This window comes from Taurulus bubalis, assembly GCF_910589615.1.
Source record: "Taurulus bubalis genome assembly, chromosome: 6".
Taxonomy (NCBI): Eukaryota; Metazoa; Chordata; class Actinopteri; order Perciformes; family Cottidae; genus Taurulus; species Taurulus bubalis.
Window position 1 is genome coordinate 20,607,669 of NC_136594.1, and position 25,435 is coordinate 20,633,103.

General features: G+C 40.0%; 1 protein-coding gene across 1 annotated transcript in view; it reads left to right on the top strand.

Annotated features, from left to right (window-relative positions):
• LOC306737383 (dolichyl-diphosphooligosaccharide--protein glycosyltransferase subunit TUSC3) overlaps positions 1-22,959 on the top strand; it is a 34,954-nt gene extending 11,995 nt beyond the window's left edge. Inside the window, exons 6-9 of the mRNA XM_079219109.1 lie at positions 11,494-11,557; positions 14,496-14,570; positions 21,304-21,394; positions 22,709-22,959. Coding sequence (XP_079075235.1) covers positions 11,494-11,557; positions 14,496-14,570; positions 21,304-21,394; positions 22,709-22,724 — 246 coding nt within the window. The 3' untranslated portion in view covers positions 22,725-22,959. The remainder of the gene's footprint in view (positions 1-11,493; positions 11,558-14,495; positions 14,571-21,303; positions 21,395-22,708) is intronic.
• Positions 22,960-25,435: the final 2,476 nt, after the last annotated feature.

Genomic DNA, 25,435 nt, shown 5'->3' on the forward strand with positions numbered 1-25,435 from the left:
CCTTGCCCCTTCTCCCGTCCTCTATTCCATACGGCATTCTTCCCTCTCTTGTTCTGTGTACAGGGCACTCTATTTGTCAGGCTCTGTTGGCTCTGTGTCATTTTTCAGCCTGTTTGACAACAAATAGGTTACACCCTCATCCTATGTAGCTCCCAGCCTTCACCCATCTCTCTCATCCCCTGTTATTTCTCTCCACTCCCCTCTCTTTGCCACCTTTTTGATTCTGAACCACTTTTATTCTGCCAGGACAATCATTTACAGGCGGAGATGCTGATGTTGTTGGAGATGAATATAGAGTACTTAAATCCTAATTGATTTAAAAAAAATGCATGGACTTTCATACAAGAGATATTATTTGTTTCCGTCTTTGACTATTGTCACATCGTGCAAATACACAAAGAATACCGATCACACTCTTCACACTAAATCTGAGAACGTCCTGCTTTCTCCTTCAACCTGCTCCCGTTCTCTCCCTTTGTTTCGCTCCCACTGCTTCCCTTTCTTCTCTTTGCCCTCCCTTCTTCCTCTCACTTTCACACCTTCATACAATGTTATAGTCTTCGTAAGAATGAAGTGCAGTCAGCTCCTTTCCTGCCTGCATGCTGCTTCTGTTCTCTCTTCCTCTCTTCTCCTTGGCTTAGTATGAGCTGAGCAGAGCAATGAGAGCACCATTAAAGCTTTTGACACAGCGAAGTGTCGAAACAGCAATTTAGATAAAGACAGAAAATGAATGCCCTAACTTTGGGGAGCAATTGCCATAGGCATCTAATTCAAATGCAAAGGTGAGCAGGTCATACTAGATTTATTACTGAGCATGCAGAAAACAAATTATACCAGTTAGGAGTAGAAAGGATGAAAAGCTGGTGGAGGGGACATTGTATGCACTGTGACAGTTTTTAGACTACTATTCTACCCAGAAAGTTCAACTTTTATAACAAACAGCCATTGCCGTTTCTCAAACAAATGCAAAGTGTATAATTAAAATGTGTCTAGACTATTCACTGAAGGACACTGCATGCTGAAGTGTTAATGAAAGGTGATTTGTTATCTTACTGACTTGCTGTATCTTTCAAGTACCTTCCAGGAATCCCATGACTGATGGTATCCTTTGTCAATATGACAGAGGTTACCAACTTCACTACCAATCAGCTGCCTATATATTGTAAAACCACTCCACTTTAAACCCGCAGTCCCCTTTGTGTATATATCATTGCTTATTTGAATATTTGTCCTGATAAAAGGCATTGAAGCCAAGTGGGAGAAGTAGGAATATCGGAAAAGCTAGGCAATGACATTCCCCAAATCATATTGTGGCAAACTGCAACAAAATGGACCGTATTTGAGAATCACCCTTACAACACTATGTAGTTTCCGCTTTTTTATCTTCAAAGATGGTATTTACAGTGATGGAGATCTTCCACCTTCCTAACCTTTCATCACAACAACAGTAGAAGTGCCACTTGTTGATAGTGGAGGTGAACTGACTGAACTACATCTCGCTTTTGACTGTTTTGATGAAAGAAGGTGTGCCACTTAAGTGTGGATCCAGGTCTTTATAGTAATGCACACCAGACACTTTAGCTTTTTATATTTGCAGAACAGACAGCAAAGCTTAGCCTAAAACCTGGGCAATATGATAGTTTGATGATTACTATTAGCAATGATTTCAACAATATGAAGACATTTTTTGGGTGTGTTGGCTAACGCGTCTCTTCAGTGTCGCATGGAGGTTGGGGACAGTACCGGTCGAGTGGCGGTTGCCATTTTTAAAAAGGGGGACCGGAGAGTGTGTTCCAATTATCACACGCCTCAGCCTCCCCAGGAAAGTTTATTCCAGGGTGCTGGAGAGGAGGCTCCGATTGTCGAACCTCAGATCCAAGAGGACCAATGCGGGTGGCACCTTCAGAACTTGAGCTTTAGCTAGCGGTCTGCAGCCATGTCTAAAACAGTCTGGGTGAGAGTCAGTAACTCCAAGTCTGAGGCCATGGTTCTCTGCCGGAAATGTGTGGATTGCATCCTCTGGCTTGGGAGTAGAGTCACCACCCCAAGCAAGGAAGTTCAAATATCTCAGAGTCTTCTCCACGAGTGAGAGTAAAATAGAGCGTGAGATGGATTCATCTACGTTCCGACCTTCACCTATGGTCATGAGCTTTGGGTAGTGACTGAAAGAATGAGATCGCGGATACATATGGACAACATTTGTCTCCTGGATGCAGATTGCATAGGCAGCCACAGTGCATATTTCAAGATTATACAAACTCCATTCACAAATGTTTATTGTTTACCCTCCCATATGCTTATTAGGTACAATTGTAAAGTCTAATGCAATCCAATACATACATACATTTCCGAAAACGTCACCAAAAACTGACCATTATGAGTTTGTAAAGATAGATGTTATGGCAAAGCTGTCATATTGGATTGCATTGAATTGTACTGGTGTACATAACGGGGCCACTGAGTGTATGTGAACCTATTATGGGATATTATAGCATGCAAACCCATTGAGGGCTGGCTTTATTATGCTATAACTTCCTGTTAAACCCCCCTACAGGCCCATCCTCCTAGGCCGTATAGCCGAACTTTAATCATTCCTCTTTAGCAGCAGTAGCCTCATTGATAACCCCAGTGTCTTACATGCGTTATTTAACCCAACCACATTTTCTTCATCTTCAGGGCCAGATTGCTTTCTTGTAGCCTCTCAACCAAAGTTGCTGCAGAGATAGCCTCTTTAGATCTTCTGTGAATGGCCGCCATCTCTGACTTATGTCCTCCCTCCCTTCACACCTTTCCCACATTCGTCCTCCCTCCTATGCTACAAATCCTTCTTTTCCCCTCTCTATGAATAACTTGAACTGGGCAGATTATAGTGAATAAATACCAGCCTTATCTTTGCTGTTCTACTTCCATCCTCTTTTGGTGTTACTTCCTCTAATCTCTCTCTCTCTCTCTCTCTCTCTCTCTCTCTCTCTCTCTCTCTCTCTCTCTCTCTCTCTCACTTTTCCCAGACATTGTAATTCCTTTAGAATGATGAGCGAGTGAGGCCAGGTAGACTATATTGAAAGGATTTGTCAACTGATGAATGGCCCAACGAAGCAGATGAAATTGTAGTGAGCGTCTCACTGTGCAGCCAAGAAAATACTGCTCGCTCATTTTTGCTCAGACACTTCCACACACACACACACACACACACACACACACACACACACACACACACACACACACAATGGGACATAGATACAGTTGTGTTTTACCAAACGTATACACACACGGGCCAAGTCTACATCTACAGTAACTGCATACATGTGTACGCCCAATTAAGCCAAACTCAGATATGACAAACCCACTCAAAATGCTACAAACAGTCCTGTACACAAAAGAAAAACATTGAAATGCCACACACGGCTGAAAAGTGTTTGTGCCGCGTCAGAAGGGAGAGGAGGTTTAACGAGAAAAAAAAGTCAGGGAAAGAAAGTAAAGGTAAGGCGTTTTCTTGTCTGAGTATTTCTTGAAAGAAGTTTTGTATGAGTATTGGCTTGGACAAGTTATAATATTAACAAACTGTCTCCGACTAAAGATCTTAAGGAAGCAAATTGTACTTTTTAAAGTATTTTAACCAATGTTTCTTTGACGAACTACATACTTATTTCCACACTATTGGCTGATGACATTATCATAATTCCAGCTGATTTCACATTATTGGTTGATGGCTTTTTTTTGCGGCTGTAGGCAGCAGCCCTCTCTACGTTATTGCTAATCTTTCATATATAAGGGAGAAAGAAAAGGTCACTTTTATTGGATCTCTGCAAATATTTGACTTTTGGCTTGCAGAGGGCATCATTGTGTGGTCGATGTTGGTCAGTGCGAGTACTGCTTTTGTGTGTGTGTGTGTGTGTGTGTGTGTGTGTGTGTGTGTGTGTGTGTGTGTGTGTGTGTGTGTGTGTGTATTTGATTGAGTGAGGGAATGCTTGTGTGTTTATCTGGGTTTTTGGAGCCGTATGGAGAGAATTGAACAGTGTAGTGAAGCAGAGAAATAAATGGTCCTTTAGGCTGGATATTCCTTCAGACCAGTAGACATTGGCCTCTCCGTCTTCCCACAAACACACAGACTGAAGTCCTTTCATTCTTTTTGCTGCAAGCAGTGTTCACAATTCCATTAAATGGGCATACTTTGAACAAAACATGAATTCAATTGTGCAACATTTCCCTGCATAACTTCCCTTTTTAAAAAAAGTTTCCTGAAATGCACCAACCCTTTGCAACCCAAGGTCAAACTAAAGGAGTTTTTGGCAAATCCAATTCTGGAGTTGTTTAAAGCACCAGCTTGTATGGGACTGTAGTCACCTGGTGATGTCATTATATAAATCTGTGTGTTTGCATAATTATGGGAAGATAAAGAGCGAATCCACTGCTGTTCCACTGAAATCTTTTGTTTTTTTAAAGGAAAGAAGGGTTTAAATGGTTTTAATTGACTCTTGGGTAATTAAACTGACTCTCCATGGACTGTGCAAACATTGAACTGCATAAACAGTGAGTATATAATGAGCTTTTAAAGCATCACCTGAATCCCTGAAATAGACTACCATATTTGTTTAAATGAAAGGTTCAGTGAACCTGCCCATAGTCCCTTTGCTATACCAGATGAATCACACCCCACATGCTCTCAAGTCTGGTTAGCTAGACATTTAATCATTGATGTGTTGCTGCTTATTTCTCTTTTAAGTTAGAAATATGCAAACTCTAATATCGAATACTAGCCATCGATCATAAATAATTAATAGCTTTTTTGTCCACTCTATAATTAGCTACAACCTAATTTTTTTTCCAACTTTTTCAGTTTACTCGTGACTTGGCTTCATCGTGCATCAATGTTAGTGTTGCGTGTAGCGTACAGGTCTGATTCAGTCTCGCTGCATCACCTTGCAAACAATCATTCTCCCCCTTGGTTTTCACTTTCACGCTCTTGCTCACATTCTACGTGTTAGGTATTTAGCCGGCACTCTTATTCAGAGGTTCTCTTCCTAGATCACCTATCAATGTAACCAACACAGTCATACCTATCCTTTGTTTGTATAAATCAAGCACATGGCTCCACTCCATCCCTCATCTTATCTGTTGCTTTCCTCTTTCTCCTTTGTTGACTTTTCATTCATCCCTCCTGTCTGAGTGCCTCCTGACCTTTACCAAACAGAACACACACACACATGACACAGCATGGAAAAGGATGAATTTAGCTATTTATAATAGGTCATCTGGCCCACAGCTATTAACAGCTAACACTACAGCAGTTTGGTTTAAGAGAGATTGCTCATATACTTTTCTATCAGCGTCGACATAACTTACCATTGATGCCAAATATGACATTTTTATTGGTACTTAACGTTCTTGTCGCGTATGTTTTCCGTGACGTGCAGAACACTCTGATGTGACTCGTTAAGGAAATAAACGGCGCCCACTTGTGAAAGCCGGTTCTCCACCTCATTTAAATACAATCATAAACATGCAAGATGCCTACGACCTTCCTCTATGTGTATGCATGGTAATATGTAAATGCATATTACACGCCTGCATTGGTGAAGACACCTAATTTGCTTCAAAGTCTGACAAATGGGCTGTTTTATGCAAGTCTTATATAAACAAGGCTTTTTAATGTCAATGTATTCAAATGAGTGCATGAACAGAGAGTGCAGCTCACATCTTTGTTCTTGTATTAGAAAGAATGCAAACATGTATATTCCCGAGATCTTGAAATAGAGCATACTAATGAAACAAACAATATAGTAAATTATCCTTAGGGGAGGCGTTTAGCAAAAGCTCTAGACATGTTTGAGTTCTAACGTTGATATTTAGATTTTTGACTGAGTTAACCTTTTACCATTTATTTTCTTGAGACCCTCTGGAGACATAATCTCATTACTCAGTTTACAGTTTACATTTTGCATAGACCTTTTCATTGAGTGCATTTAGTGTGTTATACCCCAGGATATGGTAAATAAAAAAGGTGGATAGAATACTAATTGTTTTCACAATTGCCTTCGACAACCTACAATAAACATGCTTTTAAGGAAATTAACGAGTTTCCCCTGTCATGCAGCGCGTTTATACTGTGATTTATTTGAAACTTCATTGCATGATATTTTAATGGTTGCCCTTACAAGTAGTAAAATGTATAAATACATTTGAGTAAACTGACTTTGACTATTACATCCTCAACAATAGACACATTTATTTTATTTACCAGTTGGTCAGATTCTTTCACACATACATAATTCCGTTTTTTAAAAGACATACAGACTTGATGTTTTAAACTCATTCACAGACATGGGCCTCTTTAAAACACTAATCCATCAGATTAATTGGAGCCGTAGCAGATTAAAGTTGTACCAGACGGCTCCACAGCATGAACCTGCATGAATTTATAAAGTTGAGCCCTAGTGAGGAAGGAGAGAAGCAAAACATCGGAAAGAGAGAAGTGTATATATCAGCATGCTCTGTGTTACAACTACACCAAAAACTGACATGTAACAGCATTTAATTATGAAAGTATCAAAGGATTGAATACTTTTGCTCGGGACTGAGGAAGCATTTTGCCCACTGGCAACTTTAGTAAACTATCATTAAAAAAAAAGATATATCAACCACTTCTATATTAGACTGAATAAACACTTGCCTAAAAGGCAACCGGTCCCTATAGATTATGAAATTGATAAACATTGGTTACTTCTCTTTTGTCTAGTCAAGAGGATGAGGAGGGATGAACACATGACAACCAAAGAATATGTAAAGATTCAAAAGTAGGAGTAACGTTTAACAAGACATATTCTTTCACTCATGTGTATTTAAATAGGTTCTCCATAAAGTGGGAGAGGTTGGGACAGGTGTGGTCGTGCCAAACAAATATAAGTCAACACAAAACTAGGCCTGACTACCTGCCTGTGGAAATAAAACAAATAAAATGGCTTCACATGCTTCTCTAAACAATGGTTTACCAAAACAAATACAGAGGGAGCGCCGACCAATATACCTTGTGTTTCTAGACACAAATTACTGTGTGTTTGCACAAATGTAAAGGGAACCCCAAACTCACCCGCTGTCCTCAACCTCCCACCACAAACCTTCACTCTTACCATCATCAGTGTCAGTTTATACACGACATGGAACAAAACCGGCTTCCTCCTTTTACAACTGGGCCCGACTGCTGATTGGCCAGCTAATACTCTGAGGAACCTTGGATCAGCATGACTGTCCTGTACAGGTGGCAACCAGTCACCTGATTGGCACCTGAAGAGAAAAACAAGGGGGGAGGGGAGAAAACACACACAGGCGCCATCCTGACACGTAACACCTCCACCCAACAAGCGCAAACATAATGTTTGAAACTACATAGCACGTGACAAAGCATCCGCAAGAACATTTTCAGACCCCTTTTTATGACTGATTTCAAGGTTGTAGTCTTGAACGATCAGAGACCATCGCAAACGACGTTGGTTGTAGTTATACATTCTGGAAAGAAACACAAGGGGGGTTATGATCGGTGAAAACTTGAGGCAAACAGCTGTTTTGTTGTTGTGAAAGTTCTCTTTTGATTCTTCAAATAAACCTCATGTTTAAGGCTTAAAGTTCTCTTCCCTTTTAAATGTTTTCAACACATATTTATATTCAGTAGCAGAAGCATTGGAAGCTGTCTTCATCTATATATTATGTAGATTAATTTGTCTCAGTCCATTGTAATTCAAATGCATGTAAAATGGATCATTTGTGGCATATAATATCCGGCTATATTCAGCAGCGAACCACATTTCAAAGACTGCATGGGCTCATTCACAAGTGTCTAAGTTGGTCAGTGTAGGTAACCTGTGTTTAGAGAGAGAGCGTTATAGAGTGTGACTATTCACGCTAGCTTCCATTCATCTCCATGTTTGCTTAACGAGCTGCAGCTGCTTTTACTTCCAGACCACCATGATGTCTTACAACTTTCTAATGAGCACACGCTTCTTTCACGAAGACAAATTCTCTCTAAATAGTCTTGTTCAGAAACACGCATTTACTTACTGGTTTTCAGGATACACGTGCAAAGTTACATAGACCGAAACACACACAGTCTCAGCTCCGCACACTAATGAATAGAGCTCCTGCATTCTAATCCATCAGATTAATTGGAAGTGCCTGGCCATGGATTCAGGAATTTTTCATCCCCCAAGCACTGCTGGTGCTCACAGCCGCTATCTGCAGTTTGTGTTTATATAATTTGCAGAAAGCAGTGTACTATGAAGTTATGTTTGTTCAATTTTAGCACAAAATAGTCCACCCTTGGATATTGATGCAGTTGTCTCTTATTAATCTTTTTCCAAGCTTCTTTACAGGAGTTATGTGATGTTTTTCGTGATTTCATTGTTTTCTCCTCTCACTTCCCTTTAGCCTGCTTTCATATAATCATATTGTACTTGTTCAACGATCTCCTGAAAATCAAGGTCGCATAATATGCAACCTTGATTTACAAAAGGCACATATAATGGGCCTTTTGTTAGCAGCTGTGCAAAGTACTTCCATTGCTCTGTATTTATATTTTTTTACTGTACATTAATTTAACACTTTATTCAAAGATACCCTTGCACATTGAATCTTGGATAAAATTATGGATGAAGCCATGCTCTTCCAGTGATTTAAACATCCTATTTTCTTGTTTTAAAATAAAGTATACAAGGAGCACTTTAGTCAGTGTTTCCCACAGGAACTTTGAGACTGTGGTGGGTAGACCCTGGACCCTCTAGGGGACATGGACATTCTCTCCCGGAAGAAGTTTTTGTTCATTTTAAAGTGAAATGCTTCAATCTGGTGCACTTTAAGCAAAATGAAGAAGAACTTTGTCCCTTTGTAAACAATTCTCGTAATCTAACAGTGGTGGTATATAACTACGTAGGTATTGTACTATATAAAGTAGTTTATTAGTTCCATCTTTACCAGCTGTAACATTCAAATTATGAATGCATTAATGCATCAATATTTACAATCCAATGATATAGACTTACTGTAAATATGTAATTTACCATCTGCATAATGAGTATACTTTTACATTGGTACTTTTAGTGTATTCTGATGCTAATGGTTTTGTACTTTTAAAATGTAACATTTTGAATGCAGGATTTTGTATCCTTAACCTGTGCTCTAATACATAATGTCATCATTAACACATTGGTTGTATAGATATGGATGGTGATAACACGGCAAAAAAGTTGCTTCCAAAAAGCATGTTTAACGAGACAGATTACTTGTTTTAAGACGGGCCAAGTAGGTTGTCAACATTACTGAGGACAGTCAGCTGCAGTTAACTGTCACAGTTATGGTTGCACTGCCATATTCAGGAAGAGTTTTCAGCAATATTTCAACAGCTCTAGCCTCTACACAGTTGAATTGAAGCCTAAAACCTTTACATCCATTATTTCATGATCAGTTCACAATGATTAGACTCAGTACCACATAGGCTCTACCTCAGATTGTTTACCTTAGTGATGTATTGAAATAGTTGTTAGCAACAAGTGCAGTTGCAATGACAGTTTGTCATGTCGTGATAAGGAATGCAAAAAGCAATAGCAATCTCTCACCAACTTCAGAAAAGTGCAAAAAAAAAAAAAAAATAGTTTCATGGTGTTGATACAGGAGCCTTGGTTTGTCAGTCAATAATGAAAGAATCTCGATAACGATTCAAAATAGCCGCCTAATGCAGAGCAATAGTTTTGTGTTGAAGACAAAAGGATTGGTCTCAGCCTTGAGCCTTTGTCGTCTTTATGTCTGCTTTCAAGTGCAACAATTCTTCATTTATCTCCACTGAAGCAAGAATAAGCCATCCACCCTTTACTCCTCCTCCTTTGTCATCTTCTATTCATCTTCCCATCCTTATTCCTGTCTGATAGGGAAAGAAATGAACACTGGGGCAGTCAAGTGGAAACACAGACCCTAGATGTGCCGTAAACCTAGACGCTAATAATCTGCATGGATTCAACAATGTGAAACACACTGAAAGACTTCCTTCGTCTCGCTCTCCCTATTTGTCTCATTTCCACAAGACTTCCACTTTGTCTTCCTTTGTCTGTCTGTCCGCTTTTCTCCCATCACACACAAATGGATGCCATTGGAAATGGGCCTCTGACGTCTTATCAGAAAAGCTTGCTTGTGCAGGGTTTGAGCTTTAACCATTGTGTGGGAGACTTTCTTCAAAGGTTGAGACAATGGGTACTGACTGGAACAGAGATCTATACAGAGCAAATTGACACCTCAACGAAATGTGTCAGACTGGTTGGCTAGTTGGAACATATTTACATACAGTTACATTCCAGGGTTAATGTAAAGATTTTGGAAGGCTAAATTGATGTCCCTGTCCAAACTGCAACGGAATTCTAATTCTAATTCTAATTTGAATCCTATCCAAGTTTGAAATGAACTGAATGTTGATGTACTTGCATCAAGTTTATCTTGGTCAGACTTAACAATAATGGTTGCACGCCACTCTCCTCCTTTCTTCCTCCACTTTTGCTTCTTGGGTGTCTGAGGGACCGGCTCTTGTTACTTAACACCCGCACTCTTGAGAATTGGCAACCACTCAAAAATGACAAATGACAACCTGTGACCACGGCATTACTGACTCCCTTTGAATGAATGTGGCTCTCCATATGAATAGAAATCTGTATGAAATATGTTTCGCGCTGTCTAGGAGTGCATGCATGCGTGCTTGCTTTGGTATTGCTAGACATCAATAGTTCTCCCCTATAGAGAGTCGGTGCTACCTTTTCACTGTGTGGGCAAAGAGGTCAGTAACCTTACAGGAACAAAATATTATACTAACCCACATGCACAGCCTAACCTCTAAATGGAGACTCCCACTGTTCAAGGTATTGTACAGCCCTTTCTTTATGCATCTTGAATGCTGGATCCAAATCTTTCAACGAAAGAAAAATCGAAGACAAAGTCAGACAAAGACATCTCATAACCTCTGCTTTGTTACGGAAAAACAGAGAGCCAGGAGCTGGATGCTCTTTTGGCTACAACCAAGTCCAGGTTGGCAGTTATTATACTCAAAAGCTAGAAGGGCAGCTAGAAAGGCAGGTTCATAATTCATTACAAAGTGTACCTCCTGGGATAGTAGCATATGTCACTCTCTCTGTAACTTAATGTTCGAGCAAGAGGTTTTTCAAAAACGGTCATGTCCTTTTTATTGAAAACTTTCCAAATCCTTTTCTCTCCTCACTTTTTCTAACCTTCCTGTTAGGTGTTGCCTCCTGCGCATTACTGTTCTTCATCATTGATAACGCAACTCTCCATTTCCTGATTGGATTGTTCTATATTTCTTTCATTCAGAAATCTCACTGAGTGTGTAATCCCATTTCAACTGAAGTGAACAATGTTAATCTAAAATGTCTGTCCCTCTCTCTCTCTCTCTCTCTCTCTCTCTCTCTCTCTCTCTCTCTCTCTCTCTCTCTCTCTCTCTCTCATCCACAGAGTTATATTCATGGCAGCAGTCAGGCTCAGTTCGTGGCCGAGTCTCACATCATCCTTCTTCTAAGTATCCTTTCACCGACGCGTTTGTGTTCGAATGTTTCATGTGTTGGCGTAAATTGAAACACGGTGCGGCGAAATGCTAATCATCCAGAGCAATTTAGCTATCTATAAAATGTCAAGTAGCTCATCTTGGCAACAAATTCCTTTAATTCTCCATCCGCCGACACCCACCACATTGTAAGCCACTTTATATGTGTCTACGAATATGTGTATATGCATCTGGGCACACAATTGCTTTATCATCTGTGTACATTCTCCATAGGGAGGCTGGACCGAACAAACAGACAATACAAAGACCAGGGATTGTACTCTTTTAACTTAACGTGCGTGTGTGTTTGTATGTGTGCGTGTGTGTGCACTTTTGGCAGGATAGATGTTCCTGCTCTCTGTTTGTCTTCTTCTCTGTCTGCTTGTGTATCTGTGTGTTCTTGCACTAGTGCTTTTGTATCTGTGTGGGTAATGATACCGTTCGTTCCTAGCTGTTGTGTTTGTCCCCGTGGGAAATAGCAGGTCCAAGGTCGCACCTGCTGCTGAGCAATATTTGTTTGTCCACACTAACACAGTTTATTTTCTGCCCATCTGATTACATCTAAATGAAACACACATTCACACCATGCTGTAAGGCTAACACGCCTACCCTTGTTTTCTTTGCAGGTGGTGTAAACACATTTTATGACTGTCATAGATGCAGTTTCCCCATGGGTAAACATGTATAATTCCTCATACACAGGAATACACGCACATACACAGGTACCACATGAGGCTCTATATCTATACCATTTGAGGGAATACAAACAGATAAATGTATTTATCTCAGTGTGAAATGTAGACTGACTGTTGCTACCAAGCGATCACCCCACATTTGAATGAGCAGATGTATGTTTCACAATATTCAGATAGGACAGGTCAATGAATTGTGTCAACCGAACATTTAGGCTAACCTGTCCCAGATAGTGATAGGTGAAGACACATAGGTGGGGATTCTCGCTCAGGAAAATGTTGATGTCCTATCTTCGCGTATAGTTAATGTTTTCATCTAAGTGTCTTCACAATGGAAGCTGATCTCTGTAACTTGCAGGTCTTCACACTCCAGCAAAGATAACATCAAATGACAGGTTTCCGATGATAAACAATATCTGTATGCTGTGAAAATGTCTGACATACCAGCACACATTAAAACATTTTTTTTTTTTTATTAGCCTTTATTTTACCAGGTCGGTCCCGTTGAGATACAATGATCTCTTTTCCAAGGGAAGCCTGGAATTATAATATTATATATTGAATTGATGAAGTTAGACGGCATCAGCAACCCGACAAACCTCTTAATACCAGCTGATTAAACAAAGTCTGAAATTAGACTAGGTTTTGGTTTGTACTCCAAGCCACCAAAGAGAGAACACTGTATACCGTCTACTCATCAATGTAAGAACATCGATGTGTGGAAGCACTAATATCAAAGCTTTTGAACTTTTTGTTTTGGTCATGAGCACGTAAGCCAGTCCAGCCATGTTAAATATTCCAGCTTCACAGGATAAAATATATTGTATTCTAATGATATGCATGTGGATCTAATGATACGCATGTGGATGTAGTGTGAATATTTCCTAGAGGGTTTAGGGTGCACCACGACAGATTGAATAAATGCAGATGGCCTATGGTACTATTCTATACACTGATAAGTATCCATGTTTTATTATAAATTTTCATCTTCTTGCAAGCACCCAAACTGCCACCTCCCATGTTTCAGCTCTGTTGCTGTATGCGGAGATATCTCTTGTGTTGGTGCTGGCAGCTCGGCATGACTTTCGCCAATGCCTGAGTTTCGCTCTGTATCTCCGCATGTGGCAGCCTTTGTTCGTGCACCCCTTCAGGTTTTTCTCAGCCATTTTGATTGGTATGCAGCACACGCTGCAGAAAGGAATCTGTAATTATAAGCCACCTGAGGCTGGGCTTCGCAGGGATTTTACAACAGCGCTGAAGTGTTGAACGGAGCACTGTTCATAACGGTGTCTAAACTGTTTTCATTAAAGGTTTATGTCACAATTTCAAAAGATCATATAACGTAAACAATAGCTAAATGCTACAAGTGCACGTCAGCAGTGTAACTCCACCTAGTCCAAGCTAGAGAAGACCTAGCAGAGGAAATATCTTCTCCACCTCTCCATGCTCAGTTTTATCTGCAACAGTCACAGCAGACTGGGAATTGTTCCTCTCTACAAAATGTGTGCTATTAAAATGCATCACAATGTACGCTACATGAGAGCATCATTGTCCACAGAAACCAGGGCCATGACTCTCACAGGCATGGCCCTGGTTTCCTTCACATGTGTTTCCCATGTTTGCAGAGTTGACTTGACATCACCACACTTTGTGGGTTAAAAAAACAACTGCCGATTTTATTCCAATAGTGGAATAATAAAAGAATATTGTTGTGTTGCCATATGTTGCCCTCTCACAAAACAGTTTGTGCTTCATTTTCCTTCTTTCATAATGCTGTATTGGTAATAATAGAAAAAGGGCAAGTGACCTATGAGCAAAGTCTCTCCTGTTTTAATTGTAGTCTATCACAGCATACAATGTAATGTAATGCACCAATCAACTATGGCCTTCACTATCTCCAGTTTAATGAACTCCTCTCTGACACAGTCTCAACAATACACGGTGGTTGTGAGCTTTAATTGAAAGGTATTTATTCTCGGTCTATTATACTGGATTGCGTTATATTGGGATTCACATTATTGTTTCCAAACCTTTTATGTGAACTCGGTGCTGTCTTACAGTGACTGAAGTTCTGCCTAATCTGTTTGAGTGCGCCCATGCACGCACACGTGCGTATCTGTAAGTCCATATGTGTCCAAACCTCCTTACTGGTTCAGTGTGTTCTTCCAGCTTCTCCCACTCCTGTATGCAAGTGTGTTGTTTCCTTGACAACCTTGTCCCAGATGCTGCAATCACCATGGGGATGGTGCTGCTAAATGAGGCTGCCACCTCCAAGGGTGATGTTGGCAAGAGGAGAAGTGAGTAGTACTTTTTTATTTCCCGTTTTAAGCTCAAGTTGTGTGTGTGTGGCATTGGTGTCTTCATGGAGAAGAAACCTGCAAAGCAATCATTCTTATTTTATGTCTTGTTATTATAACTGATAAAAACTAGGGCAGTCGATCGCTTGACAAACATTAATTAACCCACGTGGTTAATCATGTTTAATTGCTTTTGTTCTCCTTAAGACTGAAGCTTGTAATGGACAATTCAATGTAAAATCATGTAATTATCATGTCAATTTAAATACTATTGTTTGATAGTATTCTTTTAACTATGAACACAGATTCTAGTCAGCTGAAAAGGCATATTTCTTATATGCACTAAAATAAATAATAATATAAACCAAGCCTGAGTTAAAATGCCAGTTGAATTTCAAAACCATCAACGCCACGAAAAACAACTGGCGCACAACTTCTATCACTGCTCTCTTGCTGGCAAAGCATTCGCTCGCCAGTGTTTTTTTCTGAGCGGATCTCATTTGTGCTCCCGGATATTGACAGTGATTTGCCTTCATATTAATCCTTGAAGTGTGTTGTAACGCCCAAGGAGTTACTTACAGAAGTCCGATGTCCCCCGTGAGCTAGCTCGGCTAGCTAGAATGTTAGAGGCGCCTCCCAATGCAATTGGAATAATTCCTCTCGTCCTGTTTAGCTTTCCACTTCAGCCAATAGCACGAGTTAACGTACCTTCAATATTCTTACACTTTTCAATATTCTCCCACCAATACCAGATTGCTGTCATGTAGATTGGTGAAGCTCTGTAGTTTCGGTAGCGTGTTTTGCTTTGCGGTGAAAAGGAAACGTCCCGCCTAATGCTGCGTTCACACCAAAGGCGTTGCGAATTATCCGCGGAAGTAGATTGCATGCAAAGTCAATGCACAGACGCGAATGGTTGCGAAAAAGCACATTTTCTGCCGGGTGGCGCGAATGACTCGAAAAGGCGAACGGTGCGTTGCGAAAAATTCGCCTGCTGCTGAGTTCAATTCATTATCTCTCGTCGTTTTTATTTCTTATGAGGCATTTTTTTAGTACTTTTAGAATAAAAGTGTTACTCCTTGAATTAATGTTCTCTTCGCTACTTTTATAGCTCTGGGCATTTTATGATAACAATAATATTAATGATACATTTTATTTGTAAATTGCTAGAAGACAACAACAAAAAAACACTAGGCATAAAAGCACAGAACATTGCAGGCAGGGGCAGTTGACCAGATTCCAGGTGATATTAAAAAAGTTATATTAAAACTAAATAGACTGGCTGCATTTCTCAGATCCTCAGGCAGAGCATTGCAGAGACAGGGGCCACTGCAGCAGAAGACTCTGGCAGCCATAGTTTACATCTTTTCAACTGCTCTTGAAAGCCAAATAACTTTCTATGAAACCTGATCCCCCTTGCAAGAGCATATCAGTCTGGATCCTTGTGCGCCCAAACCCACCCTTTTCCCTTTCTGGTAGGAAAGAAGGAAGATCTTTGTATGTTAATCAAATGTAATAGGCACCCAATTATAATTGATTAACATACTAAATGTTTCAGGGTTCTATATAATAATAATCTATGAACAGCGTTGTGACTGGTGGTGATGCACAATTAAGAGCAGATACAATTGAAACCGTGTTACCCAAGGATAAGGTTACTTATTTTTGTGGTTATGCAGGTGGGAGTGTTGAGCGGGTTCAAACAAACACAGGACTTTCACTGAGAAGACTGCTGTTCATATGAATCAACGTTTTACCATGGTTATGTCACGTAACTTCCAGAGTTACTTGCTGAACAGTTATTTTATGTGACATTTTAACCCAAACATGATCTTTTTTCGAAACTTAACCAAGTAGTTTAGTTGCGTAAGTAAATCTAACAACTAAGTAAACTTGTGTTTTAAAGTTTATTTTTAAAAGACTAAACAGCTGAGAAACTGACACATTGTCCCTCACACGTTCAAAATTGATGGTAGAAGTGTACGTTGAGTTTCACGGTTTGAAGCATACGGCCACTGACCAAGTGGTATTTGATGAGTTGGGACTGAGATTGTGTTGACAGAGGCCAGCTTCAAAATGCTTAATGTACACCATTGACATGTCCAAAGGAAATGCAAATGTTTGAATCGACACATCTCTTGACTGAAGGACAGATGGTCCCGGAGGGTTGATCATGCAACTCAGTTCATCTGAAATAGGCGGTGCTCACTTCACCACACTAATGGCATCCTTGCTTTCAACCGTTTTCCTTTACTGCCTAAGCATAGATTCTGCATAATCTCTAGATTATGAGAAGGGGAGTTAGATATTAGATGGCCCGTACTGATAATTACCTCAAACACAGACACTGTTACACACAAGTGGATTCGATTTTAATTAAAGTGTGTGATTAAAAAAGAAACTCCAGAAGCCGTTCAATGCCGCTGTGAGGCCACAAACTCATGCACACACACACACAGAAAAAAAAATCAGAAGGCAAGATTATCAACTTTTTGTTCTACTTTACCCATGAGTTCTCCTTGAGATGTTAAAGCTTGGCAATTAAAATGATAATGACTTCATAGCTACCTCAAGACTTGTTTCTCAGTATCAGGCCACTTGAATACCTCTACACACAGAAACACATGCACACATGCTCGCTTAATTGTCACCTGTGTGAGGCTGACATATCAAATGCACATCAACGATGACTCATTTATCAATTATCTGTCTGCGCCATCATTTCCAACAGGTCTCTCTATCCTTTTCTCCCATAATCCAATTATTCTCCATCTCAGTTTTTCTCTTGCCCTTTCCTTTCCTTCCCTTTTTTATTATTTATTGTATCAGCTACTTTCATTTAACCTCTTTTGTTTGAGTAATTTCCACCTGCTACTTTAAATAAACTGAAGCAAAAACATCATCCAGATCCCATTGTCCCGCGTCGCAAGCATACTAATGCGTACAGAAAGCTGTTACGTAAAGCACACACAACATCCAGACACGAGCCTGCATGAAATAAACATTTGTTTTAATCCAACACAGCGCTGTCATCGAGTTGACACACGCACATACGGACACACAAATTAAATAAGTGCATTATAAAGCAGCACAGCGAATAGTCGCCTGTCAGTAATAGAGAGAGGATTAAGCTTGAATTGTAGTGTAATCACTGAATGTGGGTGTTAAGTCCCCGGCATATAGCTTCCATACTGCTGATTGCAACGACAGGAAGTTATCGGCTGCTTCCATGAGCATCTGTGTAGGAAATCACAGCGCAAATGGGGCTTCTCAGGAAGGGAGTTACTGGAATAGTAAATGGAGTTACAAAAGCACTACATAATATGTATTATCAGTGGATGGGGGTGATAGACGGAAGGAAGGGGAAAGTGAATAGGAGTAAAATATCAAGCAGGGGGAGAACGAAATGGGAAGGAGAAATTGAAGAGTTAGGACAAATTGAGACTGGTCTGTGAAGGAACAAAATGCAGTAAAGGCCACTAAAGCAAAGCCACAGCTCAAAATGTTCCATATCTGTCTGGTAAATGCTGTATAGCACCAAAGTTAGTACCAGATTTCAAGAAAATAGGGTTGTCAAGAGAACTGATACTTTGGTACCAAGTCAATGCCAAAAATCTGAAAATAATCCAAATAAAAATACCCAAAAATTCTGCTTGGCTAGACAACAGAGCTAACAGCTAAAAGCGGAGGTGCATTGAAGTTATGATGCATTCAAGCTCTGTTCAGTAAAAATTAGTATTGGGTCTCGGACAATTTTAATGTTATCATGATGTGTTCAAAATGAAATCTTGTAAAATGTTGTTCTTGGTGAGACATTTAACATGGATCATCAGGGATGAACAATAAATCCACAAAGACCAGTATGCAAACGGTAATGAATGTATATTGAAGGTATGGGATTTATTGTATTTTTCTTTTACCGTCCTATTGAATTGGACATCGAGAATCGTGGAATTTTACTGGTATTTGTACCGACTACTAAATTCCTGGTTGCGTGACATCCCTAATGGAAACTTATAGGAGTCCAAATGAAAAGTAGGTCTTAGTTTGTGTGATAATAAAATGCCCACGGTTATTCCTTCATTTGTTTTCTTTAATGGAATGAGCTAAAGGGGGATAATTAGTTTCCACTGCCTGCACATGTAGATGTGCCTCACTTCAATGTGCAGAAACAGGTTTCCAAGAACTTGAGTCCATTAAACATGTATCTACAATTCCTGGTTCACTTGTAATTGGGTAGTGTGAACATTAATATTCAAAACACAAGAGACAGCCAGCTTTTCTATTGCAGTTTGGCATAAAAACAATGAAATAATTGTGGGAGGTTGTATCCAGAAGCTGAGTCAGTTAATGTCTCTTGAAGCCAATTGCTAACCAAGGAATGAACTGAAGAACCATTTAGCATCCTCATATCTATTCATATTTGTCCTCCTAATGAGGTAGGCTTAACTTAATATGTTTATTGGCTCCCCCGTGCTGGAGAAAGGTACATTTATTTCTACCATGCTAATATATCATCATTTGAATTGAGCCATATTGAGTCATACAGTCAAAAGACGGATTACCACCTTCGTCACTGAGGGAAATCATTCAGCTTAAACATTTCACCAAGGTCATAAATCACTTCCATTAGCATGCTTAGTGCGTGTGTGTATCTGAGTGTCATTATCCACGGAAGCATACTAAGATACCTCTCAGTCATAACTGATGAGCTATGGGAAATACACCCCACTAAACTTAATGAAGACACACAGACGGTCTGTCGCTCACGTCCTCGCAGGCACATATTTAGCGGTGGCAACTCAAGGAACACAAGGCCATAAGGGCTCTCTCCCTGGGGACGCACTCTCAAATATGCAATGCTCTCAATCAAGTCACTCTGTCAATGTCACACACACACACAGGTTTGTATTACAATACTTGTCAGGACATTGTCTTGAATTAGTCATCAGTGTAACCTTTATTTAACCCCAGATCTGTCCTCTCACCTCTCAATGTTGTTGTATTCAAAGTAAAAAATGACAAAGTATTTTTAACAATTTACCCTCTTGGTTGATGCCCTTTGATCCTCACAAGAATAGAAGGAGAAGAAAGTGCACACACACACACACACACACGCACACGCTGATTGCTTAGTGGGCCTCCTGCGTATTTGAGTATGTAGTGTGTGTGTGTGCCTTTTGTAGATGCATTTGGACTTGAATGTCATCTCAACCGCTGCCCCTTTCTTGAACAAACACATACAAGCAGCACAAGACAGCCGCTCAGGTTTGTGTGCGTGCGTTTGCGTGTGCGTGCGTTTGCGTGTGCGCGCGTGTGTGTGTACAATGATTGTAAATGTATGATTTGTGTCTAAAGTGAAAGAAAGAAAGTAGAACAGTAATGTTAACCTGACACTGAGCAGGGAGAGCAAATGTAGTCTTATAAACACATCCAAAACAGATCACAGGACCACACACACACACACACACACACACACACACACACACACACACACACACACACACAGAACACGCAGACCATTGGAGCCCCAGATATGAATGACAGCACATACACAGACATTTACACTGAGAATTTGTGATACACTTCCAAGCCAAATATTTTGTTCTGACGTTGCCTCCCCTCTCTCTCTTTCTCTCTCTCTTTCTCTCTCTCTTTCTCTCTCTCTTTCTCTCTCTCTCTGTTCTCTCTCTCTTTCTCTCTCTCTCTCTCTCTCTCTCTCTCTCTCTCTCTCTCTCTCTCTCTCTCTCTCTCTCTCTCTCTCTCTCCCATACACACATTACTTTAGACACACACACAGCGAGAACGCGCACATATCTCACTATTTAGTCTCCAGGAGAGGTCCTCATCGTAATCCCTGATTAACAATATCAGTCGGTGGTGACAGTTTAATTTAACACAGTCCCTCTCAAGGATTAGCCGCTACATGAGGGTGTGTGTGTGTGCACAGACTCATGCAACCAACCACACACACACACACACACACTCACAATTCCCCTGCAGATTAAAGATCATGCTTATGTATATTTCACTTTAGAATAGCCACTGAGGAAATAAGATGATAGTAGTTGCAAACACAATTTTCTGCAGCACAGCAGGGTTGATTATGAGAAAAAGGCAGTGGCACATACATATAGTGTATTGTTGAAATAAAGTAAATATTAAAATGTGTCGGAATGATGAAGAGCCTCAGGTTATGGTGTAGACGGCCTTTCAATCAGCATTATAGCAAATGTCAAATAAACATTTTTTCATCATTTGGCTGTGTGTGTAGGTCTGTGTAGATGCGTGTGTGTGTGTGTGTGTGTGTGTGTGTGTGTGTGTGTGTGTGTGCGTGTGTGTTTGTGTGATCCACCAACATGAGAGAGAGAGAGAGAGAGAGAAGAAGATGCTTTCAGTGTGTACCATGTCTAAACCCTGCGAGCACATTCAATTTGAACAGAGATCAAACAGAAGAGTTGCATCAGCGGTTATAATGTGCGTGAAATGATTTAAATGGTCGCCTTTAGCCAGGAATCAAACATTCTCACGGGCCATTGTCTAATAATTATTATGCATATATGAGGGTGGCTGCGGGATTTGCAAAAAAAGTTGCAATTTATGGAAACTCAAAAACATCAAGTGCAATTGAAGCAACTTTTAAGTTATAAAACGTTTCATGGACCATGTCGCAGTTTCTTAGTGTATGTTTTTTTTTTCTTACTTAATGACAATCTGTATGTGTTTCTCTTTCCAGTCATCTGCCTGGTCGGCCTTGGCCTGGTGGTGTTTTTCTTCAGCTTCCTGCTCTCCATTTTCAGGTCCAAGTACCATGGATACCCCTACAGGTAACTATAGCAACTGCACAGTAGCGCCGTACAGATGCTCGCACAAGTTTCATCCAACTTACTCAACAGTTATTCAAGCACAATATACAATGAATCTTAAAATCACTGAAGTTGACATAAAATCACTACAAAGTTATTGCAGACACAGTGGAAAAAAATCCTGACCAAAATCGGATCCATCCATTCCCATTATTTCATTGATCCTGAGACAGCTGTTCGATTGGAAACACTCGCTTCAAAATGTACAAGCCACAGCGCCGAGGTTCTTTCTCTGGAGACCGATCTGCCAGCGAAACCTTCCACAGGGATTTGCAGTCTGATTTGGTTGCAGAACACTCAATGCATACAATTCACACGTCGTCCCCTCCGTAACCCGATCACTAGAAATCATGGAACTTTCATGGGTGTTTTCTGTCGGTCATCGTATCGTGAATGTGTTGGGACACTGAAGGCCTTCAGCTTATTGAGCCACAACAGCAGCAATTTGATTCCACTTTGAGCTAAAGGTCACCAATACATACAAAAAGATTTAATGTGTGACAGAAAACACTCCACAAGTCCTGAGAGTTACAGCGCAACACAAAAACACCTTCGGCTGCAAGAATAAAGTCCCCCCTGGAGCTGGAAGGGATTGGTGTTGTTAGGGGCACTTCACTGGGGCAGATGGGGGCTTTGACCCTGGTGCCACCTGTGCCTGGAAATAGGACCAAATTACATTTTGCCAGCTCAGTGGAGGGGCTTAACGTCCGCGACTTTGATTGGAAGGTTTAGTTGTGCTCTCTGCTTATGCTTCATTTCTCAGGTACATATTTTATGTAGTTTCCTTAAAAGAAGAAGTCTGTAATTCATGCTGCTTATGAATCAATCCAGCTCTACGAAAGAGCTGTAAAGTTGTGAATGGCTCTTGAAATGTGAATATAGCTCGAGAAGAAGTGTTTTAAATACTACAAATCAGGCCAGTATAGTGTTTGTTGTTGTGTATACAACATAGTAACATTTAGTTTGTCTGTCTAGCAACAATACAAATAAAGGTCAAACTGTAAGGAAGCAGTCAGTACCTTCTCAGAATTCTATCAAAAGATGTATCTTCTGCAAGCATTTGAGCTATTTTGCCAAATTGAAACCGCCGTATCTACCAAGAAAATCAGCAGCAGCCAAAGGTTGTTACTTTTTTTTTTTTTTTGAGGCCTCTGCTAAAAATGGTTTGTTGCAAAGAAAATATATATATATTTTTTTTTTCTTCTCTCCCTATTATCTTCTTTGCTTCTCCCCTGTCCTCTTCTTTACTCCTGTTAATCCTTCTCTGTCTCTCAGCTTCCTTATTAAGTGACAAAAAAGACAGAGGAGGAGGCCGGCGGGTGGCGGAGAGGCGATAGGTTAGAAGAAGAGGAGTCGACAAGATACTTGAAGAGGAGGAGGCGGCGTCAATATTCAGTCTAGAGTGCATGGTGGAGTTTATTTTGTTGTGTGTTGTGTTTTTTTATCGACTCCTATCATAAACTCTGCTAGTTGAATAGAAAATAAATTATTCCTTCTTACACTGGAAAATAAAGGTGTTTGGCATGTCTCTGTATTTCTGTCATTTTTTTATGGTCCCCCTTTGGTGATTGAATATTCTGTGTGGCTAGATATACTTGTGACTGTGCTGTGCTGTTTTTAATCCATGTGCTGTATTGTATTTATAAAGACTGTGTGAAGGAGAGACGGAGACACCTGAAGTCACAGAGTAAAGTGTGTGTTCACGGGAAGTGAAGCAGCAGGTTAGGAAGATGAATATGTGGTAAAACTTGAACACTAATTCATGAGTTAGTAGAAAAGCTTATAACGAGGAGTAAAATCCCTATTAGTCACATTTATGACATGAATGCAGCTTTTGAAGATAAAGATGCAAATCTCCAGCTGGTCAATTCCTGCTGTAGGTTTGGAGCTCAGAAAAATATGAATGACTCAAACAATAAACAGTGTGCAGATGTATACACATGCAATGAATCCAATCAAGTTTTATTTTCAATGTATTATCTAAAACAATAAATATCATTTGGTGTCTCTAAAACCTTTTGGATGAGGATATTTAAAGACTGGTCAAAGTGTAATAGTGGAAAATAGCCACAATTGACCAATAGGAGACTTAAGATGTGAGTGTGAACTTTTTGCTGTATTGAATGAACATTCACTTCTCCCCAAACTTCTTCTTCACGGATCTTACATCACAAATGCAAACTAGTAGCACATGAACTGAGTGCTGTAGCTTTTCTTGCTGGATGTGAGAAGCATAGGTCATTTAGAGAATACATACATTTCTAATTCTTTCACTTGTGGACTGCCCACTAAAACACTGAGTGGGCTGGAGCATTGAAACCATTTATGTAACCCGTCTATGCGTGGGCAGAAAGAGGAATGGAGCCGCACATAGACCAGTTCTGACAAATGTAATAAACATATTCCCTCTTAGACTTCTCATTCTTGTCTATTTTTGTTTTTCAAATCGTTGGAGGAGTGAACCTTGTGTTATCTTAGCAACACACAGCCTGTTTGCTGAAGACTTTAAACCAAGTTGGTCACTGGATTGTGCACAGCACTTTAAGTTTTTCATACATTTTCTTCCCTTCTTTATGTAATCAGTAAATGTAATCTACTGAACGTACTGAATATCAATACATTCAGAGGGCCGTTGACATCATTTGACACTACATGCAGATAAGGGAAGTGACTCAAAGATTGCAAATAACTCCTATTTTCTGTAGAGAGTTACTATAATAGGAATGACTTCTTAGCGAAATAGTAATACGTATCGCCACTTTGTAAGAGATGCTTGTAAATAATGTACTTCGTCAAGTGAGCTGAATAGTCACAGTAATAACCAACTCCAGCTTATTGATCGACCCGGGTTAATATATTTATTTTCATTTCCACGTTGTACAAGGACCGAGTGGTGGCATCGTCGTCAGCGCTAGGAATAGCATTTCCCATCTGTTTCTCGTGACCTGTTGACTTTTATGGTGTGGAGGAAATGAGCAGACCAAATGTCACCTTCAGGGGTGGATAAGTATTGGCAAATGAAGCGAAATCAATGTGTGTATTAGATGGAAGGCAGCTGGCGTACAAAAGACATAATGACATGAAGAAGTATCTCTCCACTGCATCAAAAGGTGACACAAAAATCAGCCACATATCTTGTGAAATGTGTTTTATGTTCCTTAAAGGTTTGAAATAGACTGCTTGTCACTACTAATGTGCACATGTTTTGTGCCTTTTAGTCTGTGAATTGCTTTCCAGTTATATTAATCTGGCTCAATTAAAAGATGACTTTGATATTATTTCAACCTGCACCCCATTATTGTTTTGTGTCTAACTGACTAATAAACTAATTTCTGTCCAGTATTAAGCAAAAGCACTGCAGACAATAGCGTTTTCAATGTCACGGCTGAACATTTAGATGATTTCCACAATGTGGTTGAGTTCTTTGAAATCGATGGCCGTCCTTATTCATTGGAGCCGTTATTGATTTGAGCCTGAGTATATCAACATGTCACAACAAGACTTTTCTTTGAGCGGAAGTTGGACACAATAGCTAACAGACTGGATCAAGTGAAAGTGGAAGAAAATTGTTTTATTTCTCTGTCAGATCTTTTCCATAATGTTGTCGGACACTTATAATGACAATCTGAGCCTGATTGTCGCAAAAAACTGCTTTTTTGAATGATACATTGCCCTCGATGCCCGTTTTGCAGCGGCCGGTTCCAGCGTTCTCCTTCAATACTCGGCTGTTGCGCCATTAGTCCTTTAGAGTCCATGTTGAAAAATACAGAAGTTACCCTTTAAGTTATATTAAACCCTTGAATTTGAAGGTACTGCCTCATCTTTTGGGGGTCCAAAACTGTTGTATATGTAAGATGCTAACATTCCAAATCAATATCTTTCCCTACTAAATACCGTATACCTGTTATGTAGGAATGTATTAAAGTGAAACATCTTCCCTTTGCTATAAACTGAGCTTGCACATTCCTCGAAGGTGGCCTAACTTATATTTGTAGTGATTTA